Genomic DNA, 24120 nt, shown 5'->3' with positions numbered 1-24120 from the left:
ATACTCACTCTTCCAAAACACTGAGAACTGTGCTATATTATGCTCACTTGTCCTAGTGGTCCAATCATTTCTACAACCTCAATTCTATTCCGATTATTACAAAATATTAAATCTAGGCAGTCTTCACCCCGTGTTTCTGCTTCAAAATACTGTGTTAAAAGCAATCACTGATTACTTCTAAACACTTCTGCTATTGTGCTTGCTATTTGCAAGGTTATCCCAGTTAATATTCAGGTAGTTAAAGTCCCCCATGACTACAACATCCCCCTGTAGACTTGACTTTTTAATATTACCAAGGAGATTTGAGCATTAAAGTTTTGTCTGCATTGGTCAGTCTATAACAGACTCCTAAAATAAGCCCTTTTACCCTAATGCTTTCCAGACACATGTCCTAACTAAGATGGGGCTCATTGTCCAACTGAAAAGGACTTGCCTTTAAATTCTGTTTGACATAAACATCAACCCTCCCCGTCCTGTTTTATTCTGTCTATACTCCCTAAAAAACGTGTTTACCTGTTATACTGATCTCCATCTTTGTTATTTAGTTAGCTATAATATTGTAATTATGCTTCAGTACACACAACTCCTCCTCACTTGTTTTATTTTTGATTCTTCAAGCATTAAGGCAAGTTATTTTAAATGTGTTACTCATTTTTCTTTTACATTTAGACATTGGGTTAGAATTTACATTATTATGCATTTTGTTTTTACAGTACTGTTTGTTTCTTCATGTACAGTTCTAAACCTGGCCTGCCCTAAACTCCCTGCCTCCCACATACCCTAGTTTAAACAATCCTTGACTAACATCCTTCACATATTGGTGCCCCTCCAGTTTAGCTGTAACCTGTCATGGTGAAACAGGTCCCTACTGTTCCAAAATAAGTCCCAATGCCCCATAAACTGATACCCTTCTACCTTATGCTTGTCTATAATTTTGTATATGATCTCCTTGGACAGCTCTCTCCTTTTATTTCTCTAATCCATGTTCAGTGTGGGACACACAATGATAACAGTAGAGTGACTACTTTTTTTCCATTTAATAGGCTGAATGACTTATTGCATTATTGGAGGCATGTGTAATACTAATTGAAGAAAACAGCTACTTTGAAAAATTATTCTAATCCATTTATTTATGATCTTTTCTAGGGGTACCAACAAATGTGCCCAGACCATTTTAGAAAATCTCTGTATAATAAGCAATAGGTATGCAAGAATACATGGGACAATTGCTTTTTTATTTAATCACTTTTCAGGAGGCTTACAGCACTTTTTCAATGAGCTGTAAGGGTACCTACAAATTTATCCACGTCTGTAGTCTGGGGGTTACGCCCTGGGTGCTCCCTGCGTGGAGTTTGCTCATGGGTTGAGGACTGCTCCAGTTTCCTTGCATAATCCAAAGACTTGCAGGTTAGATAAATAGGAAATACTAAATCCTCCTCTCATGTGTGTGTTCACCCTGTGATCAGCTCGCAACCTTGTTCAGTAGTTGTTCGGGCTTGCCCCCGTTGCTTGCTGAGATAGGCTCTAGCTATCCTTTGCCCTGGATAAGCAGGTTTAGAAGACAGATCAATGAATACTGTAATACATCTTGCCCAAAGCAACTCTTACCTGCATGCCACCTATCCTGAGAACAGACTGAGAATTACTCTGTACAATTTCAAAACAGATCTCTTTACTGTTTCAGATATAGCTTGAGAGGTAACTTCAACTTATACATTCAACTTTACATATAGTATTCTTGTCTTTTACAAGCCCGATTGCCAGAGCTGGCTATTCCATTTAGGTAAAATAGGTTGTCACCTAGGGTGGCAAACTCAGGGTTGTGGCATTTGATTAACTATTATAGATTCTGATTTACAAGCACTTGGACTCAACATAACTGTCCGACTCCAATTATCCCTGTTATACTGTTTTATAATATTTTCGCATACTGGCAATGTTTGGCCTTAATGTCTGATGACATACACAGGCTCTTTACAGATGGTCTTCCAAATGCAGGGATGCATCATACTGAACATACTTGACTGTTATTTTCTTCAGTTGCAAGTTCATAGTTTTATTTTTGTTTCCCTCTCAGCAATTTTGTTCTTATTTTATTTTTCATCCTTATTTTGACATTGGGTTACATATATATTTTCTTTGCTTCTTCCTTTATTTTGCAAACACAATGCACTGCAATTACAAACTCTTATATAAGAATTGTTTGTGACCATTATGATTTGAATCTTGACAATATTTAAGGAAAAAAGATTACTTCCAAGACTAAAGTTCTACCTAATCACTGAACTGGTCAGCATACATTTTACACGCTTGGCGTTTCTGTTATTGTCTATTTAATTCTATATATGACCAGACCAGGACGGCTGTCCTCTCATGGTCCAGGAGAGGTATTGTCCCCCACTCGGTCCTTCCATGAGTCCCGGCTGGGTAGGATCCCCAGCCATCTGCCACAATGTATATATAGTTTATATAGATACATATTGTAAAAGTTTGGGGGAACATCATTTACATCTTTGCCCAAGATAGCATAAATGCTGTAGACGGCCCTGCCAATAGAAGCTCCTGTCAGCAAAAGAGATCCTCTGATGCGGGATTCAGGTAGGTCCTGAACAAATCCAAATCGTATTATGTGATATCATCTAGTGTTGAATTCTGCTCTGTACTTGTAAGAATTCTATTGCACTATTATATTGTATTGAGGATTACTTGTGTTCTGTTCTGTGTATTGTATAGTATTTACCCCCTTTGAACTGCCTTTCCCAAGGTTTCTGCCATTTTTCTTCCCTACAAGGGTTTTTCTGGGAGTTTCTTCTTGTTTTCTTAAAGAGTCAAGGCTGGGGGGCTGTCAAAAAGCAGGACCTGTTAAAGCCTATTGTGGCACTTCTTGTGTGATTTTGGGCTATACAAAAAATAAACTGTATTATATTTTATTGTCCTTTGACCTACCCCAAACTGCTAGTGGTCCAAAAATAAAACATAGTAAGAACATAGTGATCATAAAATACCGGTCCTATTCGAAGGATTGACATGTCATAGGAGTGACATAATGAAGGAGTGAAACCTCAGATATAAATTTCAAAGGACTGGCAACCTTCCAACCATCCAAGTGGTAGGTGAGCCGACAACGATTTTTTCGGCGAGCGTACTTTCAGTTGTGTGTGGCAGGTGACTTGTTATGTCACTCCTTCGATACAGACCCATAAAATACCCTTTACTTTTATTTCAAAAATACAAACTATTAAATTAAATTAAAACCACTAGGCATATATGCTGGAAAAAGACCCACCCAACACCCCGGTCAGTAATCAGCATGAGTGACTAAAATGGCAGAAGAGCTTCTGCCAGATCCCTGTTAAAACAGCAGCATGGTGGTCAAAGCAAACCTCCATCACAAGTCATGCACACCACTGTGGCAAAATATTTAAAAAACAAAAATGAGATATCCATCTCTTTGATGAAACAAATAACAGAAATGTTTCAACTTAATAAGCACCGATTGTAATGCTATGCACACATTTTCTAACTTGCTAAGGTAAGAAAGACTATGTTTTTTTGACTTGGCGTCCAGTTGTTTTCCATCCATCCATCCGTCTATTTTCGTACCCACTTCATTTTTCCAGAGTCACGGCAATACAAGAGCCTATCAAAGCAAGCACACGACTTTTACTGAATCCTCCCTTCATACTCATCGATTCGTCTTCTGATGCCGCATATTTTTTCATCCGAAAACTAAAAGGAACTACATAGCAACCGATCACTACGGAAGTAGAACCAATTACTGCCTTATGTGGTAGCGTTAAATAAACGTGCTACTGAATTTCACGGATAAACGACATCTGACTCAACTCTGTGCCTGCTGTCTATATATATATATTGTAGTTTAAAAATATTTTACTTATATAGCGCCTTTCTCATGTTCAGCTTATGTAAAAATGGGATTTCCTCAATTTCGTCATACATTGGACAAACAATATTGTGACGACCTATCGAATAAGACACACAGGAGACGCTTCTCCGGGAGAAATCTTCAAAATCCTGACTGGCTTTTTATTTGGTGTGCCACAATATAAACGGTGCCAAAACCCGGCAGTAGACTGGGTTACGGGGACAACTACAGAAATAATAAAATCATTTAATCTTCCGCTTGTCTGCTTCTTCCTGCTCTACAACCCTTTCTCACCCTGACTCAGTCATTTAGCGCTCTCTATTGGTGGAGACATGAGCCCTCACAAAGTGCTTTCCCGCAAGACTCCAAACCCCGAACCATTCTTCCATTCTCCACAGCCCATGCAGCAGCGAGACACATCACAATATATTACATTACTTAGTGACGTTGAATGAATTGCTACTATTAGTTTGACTACTATATATATCGTTCTACGCAGGATATATGCACGATGATGTCGGTATTGAATTGAGATTATATAATACTAAAAAAATGTTTCGGAAAACCAAATAACACTTTTTTTATACTGTACCAGTGAGCAACTGGTACAATACTAAAAGCTTTGTAACTAATATCATAGCTACAGAATTTCTTCCTTGAGAATGTTCCGGGTTTATTTAACCCATCCCCTTTCATATTACGTAGGTCAATCTCATTGACCGTCGATTTCGATTTCCTCCGTCACTTCCGTTTGTAGCACCAATCAGGTTTATTGTCCAACCTCCTACTTTCACCAATCAAACAACTACTTCGTGTAAAGGTACGCCTAGGATTGGAAAAAAAGTTCTCAACGAGAGCGGGAACCTTTCTTGAATTGTGTTGATCATTTCTGGATTCACTGTTTTGTCTTTCCTTTCATCTATATAATTTTGATTTCATAATCTGTTGATTTTGTCTAATTATTTTTTCTTTTATCTTACGCATTATTTTTGGTTATTTATATTTATATATATCTTAAATGGATTGTTTAAATGTTCCTAAAATCATGCCAAATTCACCGTTGAAGATAAGGGGTCAAATACAGGTATGTTTTCTTTTTAACATTGTGTTGTATATATAGCATGAGACATGTACCACATAAAATGTCAGCTTTTAGATATAATGCCTTTAACTGAACGGATCCATTGTACATACATTTTTCACTTAATCTTTTACTCAGTGCCAACTTTCGCTATTTTATAATGTTTTGATTACACATATGCACTAAGTCGTAAATTATTTCTTAATGCCTTTTCTGGTTTGTATTTTAGGTTATTTTCGGACCAATGTTTTCCGGAAAGAGGTAGGGTGGTTTATCATACAGCTTTGTTCAGTCTAAAGGCCTTTTTTTAAGAGCTTCGCGCGTAATTGATCAACCAATCTCAATACAAAAAGGACCAACGAGTAGGAGCTTTAAAATAATAATCCTATATTTACAGCTTTTAATTTATTACAGGGTTGTGTGTATAATTTGGTTATTTTAATCATCAGTAAGGTTTTAAGTAAACGACAATATAATTTCAAAGTGTTTACGAATACATAGAAAAATAAGTGTACATCGCTAATTTTTCTTTTAAATACATATACTCAAAAACTTTAATCTCGATAATGCAGTTGGGGCCAAATTGTTAAATGTTAACGTATTTTGGAGTGCAGTATGAAATCCTCTTTTAACTTATTTGTAGGCAGGCAGGTTAACTGACAGTGTGACTTAGTGATTAAGACTTTGGACAGTCCCTGAGGTACTACCGTAGGTTCGAATCCTGACCCTGAGTAAGTCGCTTCACTTGCCGGTGGTCCAATTGGAAAAACGAAAGAAATGTAAACAAATTCTATCCCCAATGTTGTAAGTCGTCCTAGATAAAGCAAATAGTAATAAAATACGTGTTGTTTTTTGAAACCATGTAAAAATATATTTTCCTTAAATCCTTATTTAATTCATGTATTTTTTGTTATGATATAGCACAGAATTGATGAGAAGAGTACGTCGTTTTCAAATTGCTCAGTATAAGTGTCTAGTCGTTAAGTATTCCAAAGATGTTCGATACTCTGCATGTGGAGTTGCAACACATGACAGGTGAGCCCTTTTTTATTTGCATTTTCATAAAATGTCCCATAGCTAATATATTGGATTGAAATATTATCTGACTTTTTATTTGTATGTTTAATGTGACTATTTCTGGAAAAGAGGAGTTTCAAAGCAGTTAGGGAACATTTTCAGTGAAGTCAATTTATCATACTTTTCATTAGTGTATACTCCACAAATTTAACTATAAGTATTAATGTGCACATGGGTCTTTTAACCATTTCTGTAAAGCAGTGGAAAGAGACAGAAAAGGCCAAAAATGCTGAATACATTTGCCATACATGTATTATGCAACTGTGGTGGGTTGGCACCCTGCCCAGGATTGGTTCCTGCCTTGTGCCCTGTGTTGGCTGGGATTGGCTCCAGCAGACCCCCGTGACCTTGTATTCGGATTCAGCGGGTTGGAAAATGGATGGATGGATGTATTATGCAATATGTTTTTAGTTCTGTAGTATTTTGCTGGGCAAGTTCAACCATTCTTTTTCAACCATGCCAGTTGTTAGGGAGGTTAGCACCTCTTCCAACATCATTAGGCGCAAGGCAGGAACCATCCCTAGACACAGTAAACGTTTACACCAAGGTGATACTCTATAGAGTCATCAATTCAAGTATACTCTATATCTGTAGATTGCATCTGAGTTCAGTTCATCCACAAGCATGTTTTGCTTTTTCCAGCCCAAGACTCCCTTGTAACTCGATTGCTCTGTTACGATTTTACAAAGAAAAATTGAAATGAAACCTCAAATATTATGCATCAGAAGTAGAAGGAAAAATAAAATGTTTAATAAAAACACAACTCGGTAGCTATGTTTTTTAAAATGTATACATTTATGTATTTGAGTGCCTACTGTGTGCACTAAAGTGTTGATGTTGGTGTTATTGGTTTCTTGATAAAGCATGCTGTATCCGTATTAAAAACAATAAAAAAAAAGGATTCAATCCAGCTGTTGTTGACACGCCCTAGTTTTGTTATTTGCTAAAATTCTTAATTTTTATACATTTTTAGGCACATTATGGAAGCAGTACCTGCATCTCATTTGAAAGACATCTATGAGCTGGCACTTTCATCATCTGTCATTGGAATTGATGAAGGACAATTTGTAAGTGACCAATAATTAAACAGTTTTTTGAGGTTTAAAATGCAACACTGTATTTAGAACTTCAGTATATCTGAATCTGAATCTTCCTAAACTAGTTTGAATGGTTTGGTTTTCATCTTGGCGTGGTTTTTATTTTTGGATCATTTGGTAAACTTTCAAGCCAGCTTCATTTTGTATCTGCAGCTTTGACACTTGTATATGGTATACTTAAGCAGTATTTTATTTTAGTGCACTAGTTCAATAAATGGAATGGCTTTATATTCATGTTACTTCTTAAATATGTACTTTTGATGCTTTGTGCAGCAAAATCTCTTCCTCCCAATAATATGGCAGTGCTGTCTCTGCCAGTTTGTTAGTCATTTTCTGGGTTCACTCAAATGGACAGTTGCACCCTTCAAAGCGAAAGGAGTAGAGATTTTTTCATTTTTTTTTTGTTTTGACAATGGGCAACACCTAATGGCATTTTGTTTGCCACCTTTGTGTAATCGCCCTTTAGCCATGTCCACTTTATTATGGCCATCCATGTTCTTTATTCATTACGCTAATTGCTGACACCTGTTTGGCACTGGGCTGTCTTTGTCCAGTATCCTTTTTAATCTTGCCTCCTTACTGTTAATCCTCCACTCAGCCTTTGGCATCAGCTTTCGTTGTGTCATTTTACATTGGTGGAGAAGTTGCATGTAAGACTCGGTGAATCTCAGTGCAATGTTTTAACTATCTAAAGGTTTGGTGCAGTTCAGTGCTTAATATCTTATATGGTGTACAATCACATATTAAGATAAGTGTTTAATTAAAATAGGTGCTCAATCATATTATCCTTCTATATAAAAGCGGTCGGGATTGTCCTTCCGTCCCGTGAGTGCTACGCAGGCGCGGAGTTCCACACACGCCCCGTCCATTTTGCAATGCACGATGGGATTTGTAGTTTAGTTTTTCCAGGTAAAAGATGATTTTTCTACTCCAAATTGTGCGATATCTTCTTCTTCTTTCTTACTATATAAAAGCGGTCGGGATTGTCCTTATGTCCCGTGAGTGGAAAGCGTAGCGGTATTCCGCTTATCACAGACTTACTACTTGCAGCCTGCGGTACGAAGCGACATGATGTGAGCAGAGTTCTGGTGCTCCCATCGTTCCATTGCTTTTGTGCGCGATGCGCTGGAAAAATAGACAAAATTATGTCTCTGGAAATAATTAATGTTGATGGAGTACAAATGCCTCACCGCGTAGTAAATATCAGGGGGGTTCAAAAGGGCGACCTCAATATAGAAAAAAAGTTTTAATTTCATCGCAAAAATAACAGAAACTACGAGTATTAAAGTAATACCGCTCAAATGCAATATAACCAAATTAATGAGTTTGTATAAAATACCAAATTAATCTACATATTGAATTGCCTTAAGAAGTGGTCAACTTAAAAGTCGGTCGCCTTAAAAGGCGGGTCAGCCTAGTGCATTATAATTTCTGTTTATCATGTATTCCAATTCTCCAGTGTGATTGTACTGTATATAAAAATATCTAGTAAATATTTATATAATATTATGTGTGCACAGGACAGAGTACTGAAAACTATAGAAAAGAATACTAGATTTATTAAAATAAATACATGAAAATACAATTTTATATAATAAACTGTACTAAATGAAGTTTATATATTTTTAAGAATGAATAAACATTTTAATAATATTTATTAAAATATACCTAACTGGTATAATGTAATGTAAATGGTTTTGGTATTTAGCCAAAAATAGATACAATTTAAAAAAAAAAAGCGCCTATTATTATTAACAGCCTAAAAATATTTAGCTTATAGAAATACCCCTCCCCACTATATTAGATATATATGTGTGTGTATGTATGTGTATATGTGTGTATATATTTTTTTATATATATATATATATATATATATGTGTGTATATATATATATATATATATATATATATATATTTATATTATATTATATTATATTTTAAAGAGTAGATGACAAACTAGAACGTCGTAAAGAATTCAAAAACGTTGGCGCGATACACATGAAGAACCGGTTAGAGATGATGAAAGTACTAACATTTGAAAGTCTCAAAAAAAAATTATAGCACAAACAAATGTAAATTATTACTCGGTGAAATAACAGAACAGCAAAAAGAGATCAAATATATTGTTTGGATTTAAATTTTTAAGTCGGAGTCTTGTAGGTCGTCTAATTCGTGTTGCCATCAGGGAAAAGTAGTCTTTCCTCCCAATGAAGAGGCATATCCACGAGAATTGAAAGATTATTTAGTTTGATGAAAGTGAAATCCACATACGCAAGCGGCAGAGACGCAAAGTGGCTGGCGGGTGCAAGATATAAACCAACGCTGCATGGAAAGCTCTTTTGAGTAGTAAGAAAAGCCCTATATAAATGTAAAGAATTATTATTATTTATTAACCATGGATTGTCATTCAGTGTATAAAAGACACGCTTACCCGTACACCCATGCCTAATAATACTATGCCAGGTTTTAAATTCATCATTTAAACTGTCCTGTAAATTATTGTGATTTGGGAGGTAAAACTGTGTTTTATGACAAAAGGCTATGGAAATGCTACAAGAATGCGCATACAACCATAGAAAATAAGTTGACTTGCAATTTAAACTTTGTTTTCAAGAGCAGCTGGCTGTTGGCTTTCTCTTAAAAAGTATAAAAGGTTTGAATATGCTTAGCTTCCTGTTGTACTAAGGACATTTATCATGTAATTAGGCCAGCTGCATATCATTTTCTTCCAATACTTTTGTTTTGGATTGCCCAAGTCAATTCTTATGTCATACTGTGTTCCAATTTGGACGTTCTCTATTTTTTTAATTGCAGTGACTCTTTTTTGTGTAGCTGACAAAGAGATTCTCTGCTTAAGCCATATGTGAGATTAACTATAGAATGAAATTAGTCTAATCAGCACCAGAAAGGCACTCTTAAATCATGGTGAGGATCTTTGTAGGTTTTATATTTTATTAGTATTTATTATCTAATTGTAAACCAAAAAAGTTAGTGGTATTTAATTCTTTTATTTGGTAGTTCTATACAGTGAACTTTCTCTGCATTTTGCCATTTTGTTTTTTTAGCTGTATTTCTTTTTTAATTCATTATGGTGTCACCTGTATGGTGTTTCACATACTGGAGTGTTAGATGTAAATCATATTTAATTTCAAAATGTGGCATATGTGAAAATAAGCAAATACTGCTATTGAACCCGTAAAATGATTTTTTTTATTGTAGTAGAAAATGTATCAAATTTTGTGCATACTATTTACTTATAAAGTATTCCTACTCCTTAAACAGCTCAAAGATTAACTGCACTATATTCAAAAGATATTAAATTAGAGTGCATATATTCAATAATTAAAGTTGTTAAGTAGCAATGCGTATTTGGTAGCTTACATATTCGATATTAAGCTTCCAATACATGTTTTGAAAAGTATACACTCACCTAAAGGATTATTAGGAACACCTGTTCAATTTCTCATTAATGCAATTATCTAATCAACCAATCACATAGCAGTTGCTTCAATGCATTTAGGGGTGTGGTCCTGGTCAAGACAATCTTCTGAACTCCAAACTGAATGTCAGAATGGGAAAGAAAGGTGATTTAAGCAATTTTGAGCGTGGCATGGTTGTTGGTGCCAGACGGGCCGGTCTGAGTATTTCACAATGTGCTCAGTTACTGGGATTTTCACGCACAACCATTTCTAGGGTTTACAAAGAATGGTGTGAAAAGGGAAAAACATCCAGTATGCGGCAGTCCTGTGGGCAAAAATGCCTTGTTGATGCTAGAGGTCAGAGGAGAATGGGCCGACTGATTCAAGCTGATAGAAGAGCAACTTTGACTGAAATAACCACTCGTTACAACCGAGGTATGCAGCAAAGCATTTGTGAAGCCGCAACACGCACAACCTTGAGGCGGATGGGCTACAACAGCAGAAGACCCCACCGGGTACCACTCATCTCCACTACAAACAGGAAAAAGAGGCTACAATTTGCATGAGCCCACCAAAATTGGACAGTTGAAGACTGGAAAAATGTTGCCTGGTCTGATGAGTCTCGATTTCTGTTGAGACATTCAAATGGTAGAGTCAGAATTTGGCGTAAACAGAATGAGAACATGGATCCATCATGCTTTGTTACCACTGTGCAGGGTGGTGGTGGTGGTGTAATGGTGTGGGGGATGTTTTCTTGGCACACTTTAGGCCCCTTAGTGCCAATTGGGCATCGTTTAAATGCCACGGGCTACCTGAGCATTGTTTCTGACCATGTCCATCCCTTCATGACCACCATGTACCCATCCTCTGATGGCTACTTCCAGCAGGATAATGCACCACAAAGCTCGAATCATTTCAAATTGGTTTCTTGAACATGACAATGAGTTCACTGTACTAAAATGGCCCCCACAGTCACCAGATCTCAACCCAATAGAGCATCTTTGGGATGTGGTGGAACGGGAGCTTCGTGCCCTGGATGTGCATCCCACAAATCTCCATCAACTGCAAGATGCTGTCCTATCAATATGGGCCAACATTTCTAAAGAATGTTTTCAGCACCTTGTTGAATCAATGCCACGTAGAATTAAGGCAGTTCTGAAGGCGAAAGGGGATCAAACACCGTATTAGTATGGCGTTCCTAATAATCCTTTAGATGAGTGTACGTTGACAGGGTACTAGATGCATAAAAATAAAGTTTTTTATTATTTTAATATATATTTTTTTAAATCTCTCAACAGTTTTCAGATGTTGTGGAATTCTGCGAGGAAATGGCCAATCGGGGTAAAACCATAATTGTAGCAGCCCTGGATGGGACCTTTCAGAGAAAGGTATATTTTTTTTACATTTTAAAAAGTTGCTAAATGTGGAATTTTAAACAACCTGTTTTATAGCAAAAGTTGCTGAGATTATTTTTTTTAATTAGGAGAGTGCAGCTATTATTTCAGCTGTGCGTGCTTTTTTTTTAGTTTGCTGCTGTACATAATTACCTTTATTTACAAATTATACTGTAGCTGGATTGATTTATACTAGGGATTAGAAACAATTTATTTTCATTTTGGTTTGTTCTGAACAGAAACAGTATTTTTACTGTCCTACTCCAGCATTCCTTGCCTTTATATTAGAAAAATATTTATTTATTAAGCAGGTTTAATTACAGTAGTTTGTATTGTTTTAAATACAAAAAAAGCAATCAAAAGACGTTAAACAAAAGGCTTATGCGGCTATTACTAACATACTTACCTTATCGGACAAAAATTATTTGGCAAAATAGCAAGAAAAGAAAGAATCAACTTGTAAGAATGGCCAGATGATTTTTCTATGTTAAGATCAAAGTTTAGCCTGATATCCATCATTGTGCCTAGATAGCTGTAGTACTCCACCTTGTTCTTTGACTCCCACTGGCTCAACTTTAATGGGGAGAAGTGGAGCACCAAAATGTAAAACCATATCCTTTGTATTAAGAGATATTTAGCTTTAAAAAGCAACAATCATACCATTGATTTATCAATATCAATGGCTGACATGAATCAAAAGTTCAGCATGGAGTCTGTTTCTCCTGAGCAGTGTGGGGAACATTGTTTTTAAGCACAACTTAGTTACATTACTTATAACTTAAAAACAAAATAAAATGTAGCGTTATTACAAACAGTGAATTTCTTTTTTTTTCTTTTGTATGAAAAGCTGCACATTTCACTGTTCAGCATTTGTGATTAAATTCTGAGCCCATATTTGAACTAGTGCTGGGTAGTATGACCAAAATTCTATATCATGGTATTTTTCAAAATTATCCTGGTTTCACGGTATTCAACAGTATTTTTTTCTCATGCACGAGTGGATGTTAACCACATTTTCCACTGCAATTACTGCAGAAGACTGGCTAAGAACAACCTATTCCACTGTCATGAGAATTGTACGTTGTACAAAAAAAACATTTTAATGTGCACACAAGAATTAATACAGGTTTGCATGGCCCCATAAAGTGATAGTTTTCAAGGGGGTGGCACTAATGAAGAGAAGGAATCACATTTCATGACAGTTGCAGTCAAAATATAGAACCTTTTTATTGAATAAATTTTGCAAACAACTTCAGATAAAATTTTGACAACATATTTTCAACCATCCAAAGAGGCATTGAGACTTAGTAAACTATCCAGAGGTGCTTGTCAAAAGTTATATTGCACTGAACATGTCTTGGAAAAGGAATACATAGTAAATATTTTTTGTAAACCAACTACACTTTCTGTTAATGTTAACAATCTCTGTCCACTGACACGTTAAAGTGACTTTTTAAACAACTTTATCATCATTAAACTGCATAATATTTAAACTAATAAATAATAACAATAAAATAAATAATAGTGTAACTTCTAGTAATAATACTGTTACTTCAAGACTTTAAGCCCAGGTGCATTACACAGTATTCACCAAATAAAAATAAAATAAAACAAGTGCAACTTGGTGATGACATCTTTACCAACTGAACCATCATTAAGGCAAATTGCATTAATATGGACCTTGCTTCAATCTAAGCTATATACATAAATAATAAAACTGCAACTTGTATTTATAATGCCATTTGTGGTATAGCCCTACGGAAGCGTATTAGGGCCACAGCGAAGAAAAAAAAAACTATATGTCGAGAATAAAGTCAACATGTTGACTTTATTCTCTACATTTCCACTTTAATCTTGATGCTTAAATTGAGATTAAAGTTGACATGTCCACTTTATTCTCGTAGTTTATTTTCTCATTAAAGTAGAATGTCATAAACTAACTTTCACCCTAAAATCAATGTTTCATTTACTAGATTTTCTCCAACCCCGACATAAGTTAATGTAGCACATTAAATGCTTTGTGTTGTGTTCCCCAACCCAGTTGTTAATCGGTAAGCGCTTCTTAAACTGACTTCTTCCGCACTAAGAGGAGGCGCAGGCAGGGATCGCTGCACAGAATACATTCACTTCATGGATATTCCTGCTCTCTGAAAATTTAGAATGCTAAGATAAATATTTGATATCATTTTTATTTTGAAATGCATTAAAACAGGTATTAAACATGCACGGTAGTGAGGTGGTAGTGCTGCTTCTTTGCAGTAAGGGGGTCCCCAGGTGTACGTTCAGTGTAGAGAACTTTATGGTAGGTGTGACGAGGCTTAAAAAAACTGGATGTATGAATGGGTATCACACAGGTTTAACTTAAATATAGTGTAAATGCTGGGTTCGTGACTTGGTGGTTGGAGACACGAACACAGAATTCAATGGATGTTCATCTGGGTGGGCTTTTTATTGCATGCGTGCTGTCTCTGTCTGATGTACCAAACCCCCAGTTCCTATCTTTTTTCTTTCTCCACATAACCAATCACCACACTGTAAATGTCTTTGTGAAATTAAAACTAGTTATAAACTTAAACCACAGAGTGTTCGGAACTTTAAAAAAAATCTTTGTTATACGTGTTTAAATATGCCATCCATTCAGGATTGCGCCCAACATTTGAACATAATGGTCCACATCCGATATCTTCAGACAACAGAAATGACTGTGTCATCATGTTCAACTTTATTGTCTGCTACAGCTTCAGTTTCGGAATGTTCTCTGTTCATTTTCACCTCGCAATACCTCCACTACCACATGTATTCCATTCTATGCCTGCCTGTTTAAGTGGTGTAGCAGTGAAACAGAGCCCCTGCGCGACACCTCAAATAACGCATGTATTCCATTGTATATGTTTAGCGGTGTAGCAGTGAAAAAGGTCCTCCTTAAACAGTTTCCTGCTGCGCCACCTTCCAAATGTTGTTTAGGCAATTTAAACCGGTGTTGCGGTTTAAGAAAAATCCATATCATAACAAAAATAAAAAACGGTTTTCGGTATGAACTGGTATACCGCCCAGCACTAATATGAACCCTCATGAAACAAACCAGAAGCACACCAAAACGTGAAAATTTTCTTGTATTTCACTAGTGTAAATATGTTTAGTCCTTAATGTGCTGTGAAGTAAAGACATTAACCCCTTTTTACATTCCCGACTTGAACACCCGAAGATTCACTGTATGAATACCAGCTGCTGCACCACCTGACCACACCAAATGGCTGGATTAAGACTAAACTAATACTTTATTTATAGGTTTCCTTGACTGGATTCTATGCAGCATATCTTTTTCTGCTTGGCTGTATGATTGTACCCTACAAAGGAGTGGCATACTGGTACATTTGCTTCTTGCCTTTTACTGTAGGTGTTTTATGTCAATAAAATAGCTACTGCATTAAGTTACTTGTTACTTTAAAGAGTAACCAGACTACATAATGCACATTACTTTTAATGCTTTACCCCAAACACTGCTGAGATTGTGCTGCTAAGCTTACCACTGTAAAGCTCAGCAACTTTAATTTAGCGATTTCTGAAATAATGGAACAGATTATTTCAAGGAGGAGAAGGAATAATGTGAGCATTAGCCTCAAGAAAATTATCTTTGTTGAAAATTCCATTTTCTACCCATGGCTGCATGTGTGAAGCAAAAATTGGTGGCCACAGTTAAGTGGAGCCTAACAGTGTAAAGGACATATGCAGACTACAATATCCTTACGTCTAACCCAGTTAGTGTATACATGACCAAATTAATAGGTTATTCACAGAAAAATCTACATTTGTTAACCTAATTTCTCTGAGCCCCATATCCCCATTTCTTTAACCAGAAAAAGAGCACACATGGCATTTTTGCACCCAGGTTTCTATGAATAACCAGGTTATAAAACTGCATGTAAATGCACTCAACGACAGAGTCATCTGCATATTTCAGGATATGTCTGTTGTTGTGGGAACTCCTCCAGTCATTCGTGTGTAAGATAAACAAAAGAGATGACAGACAACAGCCTTGCAGTGACCCTACATATGTATTTAACACTAGAATCCCTGAAACTTACGAAAAAAGTCGTAATTCCAGGCCACCTTAAATTCCTTTGCACCTCTTCATCAGCATCTTTGTTTTGCAAATGTGCCAATCAGCACAAGCAGTAAGCAACCTGCTATCCCATTCCTCCACCAACGCAGCTGAAGTTCTCAAAGCTCAAGTCTGTTTATCTGGTTGTGAGGTGTTTGGAATTGCATAGGGTAAATAATATATCGTTATTTGGAATACATACATATAATGTGTGTTCTGTGTCTACGACGATCTGTGTAAATGTAGGATGACGGGACATGTGAGGCAAGAAATGTTGAGCACAGAATTTATCAATCAGTTTGTCAACTAAAATGTGGGACTGGATTATATTAAAAGCTGACAAGAAGTCTCTAAACAGCAATCTTGCATTTTTTTTTTTATCCATCCAAATGCTCATACAATAATCAAATATAATAATAATACAATAATTAGAAGTAGTGTAGCTGTGCAGCCAGATTAACAAACATTGTTTTTAGAGCACCCCATCATGCTTTGCAAGGCTAGTGCGACATCACAGAGCTGTATGAGCCATGTGCAGAACTTTCATGCGTGTATGGCTCAAAGAAAGCTCAAAAGAATTTGCTTTGATAGCCCTCCGACCACCCATTTCAGAAAGCCTGCTTGTTGTTGTTCCCCTCCGTTGCAGGGTCAGAAGGCATGTTTGAAAGCACTGGTGTAATTCTTCCCCCATTCCTAGACAAGGCATACTCTGCTCTTAATATAAAACACTGTTTAATGGAATATATGACAGGGAGCATAACTGATGCAGTCCATGCTGAAATAGGGTGACGAATATGAAAAAAAGATATTGCTTTTAGATAGGCTGTATCTTTGTCCCTTGCTTTCTTGCACTGGTTCCATTTTGCTATTTCTATTTTAAGTGCTGACATAAACTGGATGTGCTGACACTTTTAACTGCTATTGTCTTTTTGGATACTTTGTATTTTATGTTAGACTATTTGATATGTGATCTTTCATGACCAAACCAATTCCATAAAACTCATTTTGGAATTAGCTTATTCATAAGAGTAGTCAAGCTTGTCATATTCTTTGTATTAATGTGTTTTGACATGTGACCAGCTAATCGAACTAAAATGTTTCTTTGACTGTTTAATTCTATCATTTGGTTAAAAAAGAAAGTGATTTTCATGTTTGAACATTGCTTTAAAATATTCGTTCAAATTAAACATTTTAACTGAAAAAAATCACCCAGCCCTACTACAAAAGTGCACAGCATTTGGAGGCACAATGCGTACATTACCGATAATAACTTGCAGTCTCTTTTTTGGTTTAGTAATCACACAAGTCCAAATTGCGATTTTGAATTTAAAAATGCAAACGTCTATCATATTTTCCATATTTTTTAGTATTTAGCAAGCGGCACACAGCAACTGCAAAAATCATACAGACAAATGTCTTCACACGTACAGGTTCAACATAATTGTTTTTTTGTTTAGTGTTAGCAGAGAGCATATGTTGCTTCTCTCTAAAGCGCAGTTTTGTTTGGCTGAAGCATTAAACAGCTTCTTTTCTTCTGAACCCAATGTAAACCTGCTCCAAATGTCTCAATTCCCTGTCTTTCACTGTGTGATACTGGTTGGTTATGATTACCTTTTACACATCTGCCAATTCCATTTTCTCACTGGGGTTTGAACATCTGGAGCTCAGAAATAACATCATAAAATATGTGTATTATGGCTGAATTTTGAATATGTAAATAACTTTTTGTTCAAAGGAATAACATTTTTAATGGAGTTTTATTGCGTTTTTGTCATGGGAGAGTCCTAGGTAACTGACCAACAGAGGCACTACATTCATGGTGTGGTTGTCTATAAAACATAACATAAAAAGGCAATTTTCAGCAGTGTTCCAGTTTTCCAAATGTAACTGGAGCAATTTACTGAACTCGTGTCATAATAAGGGCACCTAGCTCTGACTCTGCTTTTTTATTTTTTTTTATTTTTTAACACGTAAGCAGCTACATTCCATTACCTCACAAGTCCTATGAAAAAAAAAAATCTAAAATCTGCACCTGTCAAAATGTCAGTATTATCTTTTGCAGGCAGTGATCAAGCTACACAAGCTCAAGGGTCACCGTCATATTTCAAAGTTGTTTGTGTATGTTGCAATAAATCCACAAGTCAATAAAAAGCAATACTAGTATGTTTACATACAGTATGCAAGGATTTCTTGTTTCAAATAAATCATGTTTCCATGTTGTCTCGTCTCTTCTTTACAGTGAAAGACTCATTACCATTATAAAATTGAGTTTCAGACCTTTCAAATAATGTATAGTTATCTATAATTGGTCATTTGTACTACATGACACAGGTGTGTGTAAAAAGCACAAAATAAATTACATATGTGACTGCTAATCTTTACGCATGTTTATGCACAAGCTTCAGATTGTTTGGTTGATGTACAATAAGACTTGACGCATATACTCGTGAAATGTCATCGTCATTGCCTTCTTCAAAAAACAAAAAGTTGAGTATGTCCTGGAAAAGTTACAAAATGCTAGTGGTATGTAATATGAAGACCTTGAGTCACAGTTTTGACTGTTTTGATGTTGAGAACCATGCGTTTGCTGGAGGACTCAATGCTGTGCTTGATTAGTAGACAGAGGTAGGTCACAGGTGCTAGGCAAAAGATGTCTGGGGTCATCAACCCTAGAACTGGAAGTGTCAAACCATTTTCAGATCCTGGGAGAGCTAGATGGTGTTTCTGAAAACTCTGAGGTAAAAGGTGTCCAATAGGCCATCTCAAAACCAGTCCCCAGAAAGAGAGGTTGTGAATAGTGGGGACTCATTTTATTAGAGAGATTGCAACACAGATTTACTCCAGAGACCGAGAGTCTTACACAGTGTGTTGCCTTCAAGGTGCACAGGTGGGAGACCTCCCTGGAAAGGTGGATATGCTCTTGGCTGGAATGGGGGTGGATCCAGTTGTCGTTGTCTATGCTGAAACAAATGACAAACATAATGACAGGGTGTCAGTCTTTCAGTCCAAATTTAGAGTTAGGTGCCAGGCTTGGGAGCTGAACTGACAAGGTAGTCTTCTCTGATGTTCTGCCAGTGCCATGCACCAGTCCATTGCAAGATTGAGGAGATTAGACTCAAATTTTGGTGTAGGGTAGAAGAGTATAGGTTTATGGGGCATTGGAAATCCTTTTGGAACAAATGGGACCTGTTCCACCATGACCGGTTATATTTGAACTGTAGAGACATCAATGTGTTGGAAATGTGTTTGAGTAGGTTAGTTGAGGATTGTTTAAATTAGAGAATGGGGGGCAGGGAGTTTAGGGTTTGGTTTAGAATTGTAAATGAAGGAATTAAAAATAGTGTAAAAACAAATATGCATAATAATCTAAATTCTAACCCAAAGTGTAAGTTCTAAAGTAGAAAATTGACATGTTAAAAATAGATTGACTTGATACTAGAAGTGTCAAAAATAAAACAGGTTAGTTCTAGTTGTATGTAACCAAGCATAGCTATAACAGAAACCAGGCTAAATAACAAAGATGGGGATGAATGGAACATAAATGAATACATATTTTTAGGAAGGACATACATAACTGAAAAGGAAGGGGGTTATCATTGAATGATGAGCCACATTTTAGTGTGGAGGTGTTTGGATTTGTCTGAAAATCTTTAGGGAAAGTGGCCTTATTTTTAAAAGTGTGCTATAGACCCCCAAATATGAACAGTAATTTTAACGTGCAGCTTATTAATCATAGTAAAAAGTTCACAGGGGGGGATATTAGAGTCATAGGGATCTTTAACTACCCCAAATATTAACTGTGCTAACCTTGCAATTAGCGGCGTACAATAGTGTGAATTTTTAGACATAATCAGTGAGTGTTCTTTTTTTTTTTAAAACAATATGTTAAAGTATTAATGTGGAGGGAAACCTGCCTAGATTTAGTATTTTGTGATAATTAAGATAGAACTGAGGATGTAGAGGGCATTGAACCGCTGGTGACAAAAAATATAATACAGTTTTCTATGTTTTGGCAGAGCGCTGATGCATAAACTAAAACTGGTGAATTTTACTTTGGTAAGGCAAAGTTTGAACAGATGCGGCAGAGTTTAAAAGGGATAAACCAGAATAAGCTGTAAAGCATGGAGACGGTTGTGGAGCAGTGAAACAGGTTTAATACCATTGTAGGAGACATTTGTTAGTTATTTAATTCATGTTAAGTTAATAGAAGTATTTTCTTAGTTACATTAAATGTTTGCCTATAAATTAGTACATAGTATATGGGAGGTTCTTATAACTTTCACAAGCTGAATTGAATTGGTATATTGTAACTATTTCTTATTCCTCTGACTACAGATTAGTGCCAGGTACTGACCTGCCTTGCTGTGAGTAAGGCATGGAGGGCACACTTTTTCAAACTGTACCTTAACATGCGCAGTTGTATGTATAGCACCATACATTTAGAACATACTGAATGTGAGTAAAAAATAGAGAAATAACACATCTTCAAGTCATTGAAAATTACTGAAATTTAACAAGGTTACGTTTAAGAAGAAACCCCTTTTCCCTTTTTGCCTTTGATTCTGCATGTGTAACAACTTTTCTCTATTCTTGTGTGGACTGTTTGCCTTGAATTTTTACTAAATCTTTTTAAAGCAAACCTTTTTGGACCGAGAAATTTCCTTTGGTACACGTTTGGCTCATGCTTGATCCTACCTTACTTACCTGCAGCTACAACCATTATACATACAACGCAGGACATTCCAAAATTTGGAAGTACATACCAAAAATTGGAATTAGTACAAAACTATAAAATTTTCCACAGTGGGCTAATAAAGAGTTGAAAAAATAATCTGCAAAGGAAAAAACAACTTTGTAAGGCGTACAAGACTAATAACTCCAGTGCGAATTATAAGGCATATGAGAGCTTGAGAACAATCACTAAGAAGGATATTAGATAAGCTAAAAGACAGTTGCAGTGGAATTTTACAGACAAAGCCAAAGATGACTTATAGAGATACCTTCAGTATTTACGTAAGTAATAAAAGAACATTCAAAGAGGAGGTGAAATGCATCATGAATAATTAAAGGGAATTCAAATACAGACAGTAAAGTAGCAAAAGCTCTAAAATTGCACTTTTATGAAGCCTTTACATGTGAGTAAGGGATAACTTCACACCAGTAATAGGGACTATTAGGGAGGCACTGAGTAATTTGGACATTGAAGAGAGAGAAATATTGCTCAGATTAAACAGGCTGAAATTCAACAAATCAACAGGACCAGGAAATACAGGGTAACACAGAAAAATGGGAACTTTTGAAATGCGTAGTGGCAGCCATGTACAGTTGGCAGCACTGTGGAACAGGGACCTTGAGCTGTAAGCAATCTCGCCATTTAGTAATTTAGTAATCAATTGCAAGGCAATCGATGGCAGCTGTGCGAGAATTGTTCGGTAACCGTGTCATCTCAAGATTCGGTGACATTCCTTGGCCCTCAAGATCACCGGATTTGTCCGTTTGTAATTTTTTTTCTTGTGGGGCTACCTTAAGAGTCGGGTCTACACGACTCGGCCAAGGACACTGAATGAATTGAAACAAAGAATTCAAGACGAAATTCGTGGTATCCCAGCTAAGATGTTGCAGCGATCAATGGGGAACCTCAACAGCAGATTGGAAGAATGCATACGAACAGGAGGACGCCATCTACAGGACGTAATTTTCAGACATTGATAATTTGGATTACTGTCTCTTAAAAGGCAAGTTGTAGTAGTTCAATTGCTGTCAATAAATTTTTTTTGTTGGATTTCTTCTATTTTTATTGGGTTTTTTCAAAACTTCCAGTTTTTCTGTGTCACCCTGTATTTATCCTTGAATACTTAAGGAAATTATTTATATTTCACGTGATGCATGTGCCTCCAGAATTGCCTATTCTCGTTTTTTTTTTTCTCTCTCTAATATTCTAATGAAAATGTATTTATATACTTAGTTTATTCCAAATGTGAAATGCAAGAAAAAAACAACAACAAAATATAAAACAAATGAATTATTAATAACACTGTATTTTAGTGGTGCAACTGAAGCAGAAGGCAGGTGAAGATGTGCGTACTGTATCACAAAAATCCTCAATCTATTGTACAAAATGTAAGATTTCCCTTTGTCTAGTGGTAAAAAGAAATTGATTTGAAGACTGGCATCAAAAGAGAATTGAAAGTAAATGTTTGAATGAGTACATAATCATACATTATAGTTACAGATTGCTTGTTGCTTTAGAGTAATGTATAAATTGTGTTTGTGTGCATATATATCGTATTATTTATATTAAGTATTTGTTTTTCAAAAAAAACCCTGATTCCAGGGTTGTGCATCATTAAATATCTTGGCTATGTACTCTAAAATCCAGTATGTTTGGATGGAAATGTTTAAAACACCTGCAGTTTTTGTGTTTTGGTTTAGTTTATATGATAAAAAAAAAGGTTTTTATTCAAATAAAGACTTTCTTTTTGAATATTGAATTGTTTTACTCACTACTCTTCAGTCAATTGAAGCACTTTTATAAGCAGGACTCTAGCAGTTCACTTTTGGGTATCTAATTTAGACTCAATAATGCCAAATCACTTTAGGGCATAAGTGGTTAATATACAGGGGAACCTTTTATCATCTTTTGTAAATCCTCACTAATTTAAGTTCAATTAGCTATGCAAATTTGCTGTACTGTGTATTTATCCCTGTGTACTTTTATTGGCACACCTACTAGAAATAGACTTAACTGAAATTGCATTCTCAGTTCATTAAATTATTGCTGTCTCCAGTATGATCAGTGTAAAACTGTATGTTTTAATTGCCGTTACCCATGGACACAATGCAGGTGGCACTACTAAGTTTTCCATAATGGTTATATTCATCAGTTATATGCAGTTCCTATTCTCAATATTCTTCATTAATTTTCAGCCATTTGGAAATATCCTGAACCTAGTTCCACTGGCAGAAAGTGTGGTAAAGCTGAATGCTGTTTGCATGGAGTGTTACAGGGAAGCTGCCTACACAAAGAGACTTGGCTGTGAGAAAGAGGTAACAAAGAAGCCACTATATGTTAAGTTTTTTTCTGTTTTTAAATCATAGACAATTTCTCATATTTTGTAATATTTAATATTAATATAATTCTTTATTCTAATGTTAGAAATGTGTTTTTTTAAAACATAGTTAAAATTATCTGTTCATTTGAGAAAATAGCTTTAGTACTAGGGTGTTGTAATGTGTTAGCCATTATGAACGTAGTGAGAAGTCAAAAATTGCACCTTTTATTGGCTAACTAAAAAGATTACAATATGCAAGCTTTCGAGGCAATTCAGGCCAAACAATAAGCATTTCTACAGTAATCCATTTGTACAGTTTTATAGGGGATGTATTAAAGATTTGATTTATTTAACATTGTCTCTTCCTGTCCAATGAAAAATTAATTTTGTTCACTTTTTGCAGTCAATGCTTGTAAATTTTGCATAATTTAGAATATAACTGTACTCTCATTTGAATATGCCTAATTTAGAGATTTCGGTTGCTTCCATGTAACTGTTTTACCTTTTTAATATCTAGGTAGAGGTGATTGGAGGAGCAGATAAATATCATGCAGTATGCAGAGTCTGCTATGGATCACCATCTGGAAAAGAGAACCATATCCCTCAGATGATGCCAGAAGAGTCTTCTTTTCACAACCTATCTGGGAAAACATCTGACAAAACACACAGAAAACTTTTTGGCACACTTCAAGTTGCGTAGATACACCAATTAGACTTTACACATGTTGCTCTGAATGCATTTTGCTAAAAATGATGCTCAACCCATTTTTCAATATATCTGAAACCATGGTTATAAAATGAAGCAATTTAGATTAAATTCAACAATTGACAAATTTACTGTAGTTTTAAAAATTGCACTTAACATTTGGTTGTTTTCATATTTTTCTTATAGAAATATATTTAAATCATTTTTTGGCTGTGTGTTTAATGTATAAACTGATGCTTTTTGCCAATGTATGTATCATGAGTTACATATGATCATATTAAACACATGGTCACATACCTAAACATGT

At 35.8% G+C, this 24120-nt stretch overlaps 1 protein-coding gene across 1 annotated transcript; it reads left to right on the top strand.

Annotated features, from left to right (window-relative positions):
* Window positions 1-4716: 4716 nt before the first annotated feature.
* On the top strand, window positions 4717-24115 carry tk1 (thymidine kinase 1, soluble). Its single transcript, XM_039740440.1, has 7 exons — window positions 4717-4970; window positions 5197-5228; window positions 5889-6002; window positions 7018-7111; window positions 11858-11947; window positions 22983-23102; window positions 23625-24115. Exons 1-7 carry the CDS (start codon window positions 4905-4907, stop codon window positions 23805-23807), a joined length of 699 nt encoding a protein of 232 aa, XP_039596374.1. The 5' UTR covers window positions 4717-4904; the 3' UTR covers window positions 23808-24115.
* The last annotated feature ends 5 nt before the right edge of the window (window positions 24116-24120 follow it).

The sequence above is a fragment of the Polypterus senegalus genome, chromosome 17, assembly GCF_016835505.1.
Source record: "Polypterus senegalus isolate Bchr_013 chromosome 17, ASM1683550v1, whole genome shotgun sequence".
Taxonomy (NCBI): domain Eukaryota; kingdom Metazoa; phylum Chordata; class Cladistia; order Polypteriformes; family Polypteridae; genus Polypterus; species Polypterus senegalus.
This window is presented reverse-complemented; position numbering and strand designations above follow the sequence as displayed.

Bases quoted from the DNA above. Each gene is read 5' to 3' on its own strand.
- tk1 (XM_039740440.1), top strand. From the start codon at position 4,905: ATGGATTGTTTAAATGTTCCTAAAATCATGCCAAATTCACCGTTGAAG. The intron at 6,003-7,017 runs GTGAGCCCTTTT...ATACATTTTTAG, and splicing joins GGAGTTGCAACACATGACAG to GCACATTATGGAAGCAGTAC. The intron at 23,103-23,624 runs GTAACAAAGAAG...TTTAATATCTAG, and splicing joins GACTTGGCTGTGAGAAAGAG to GTAGAGGTGATTGGAGGAGC.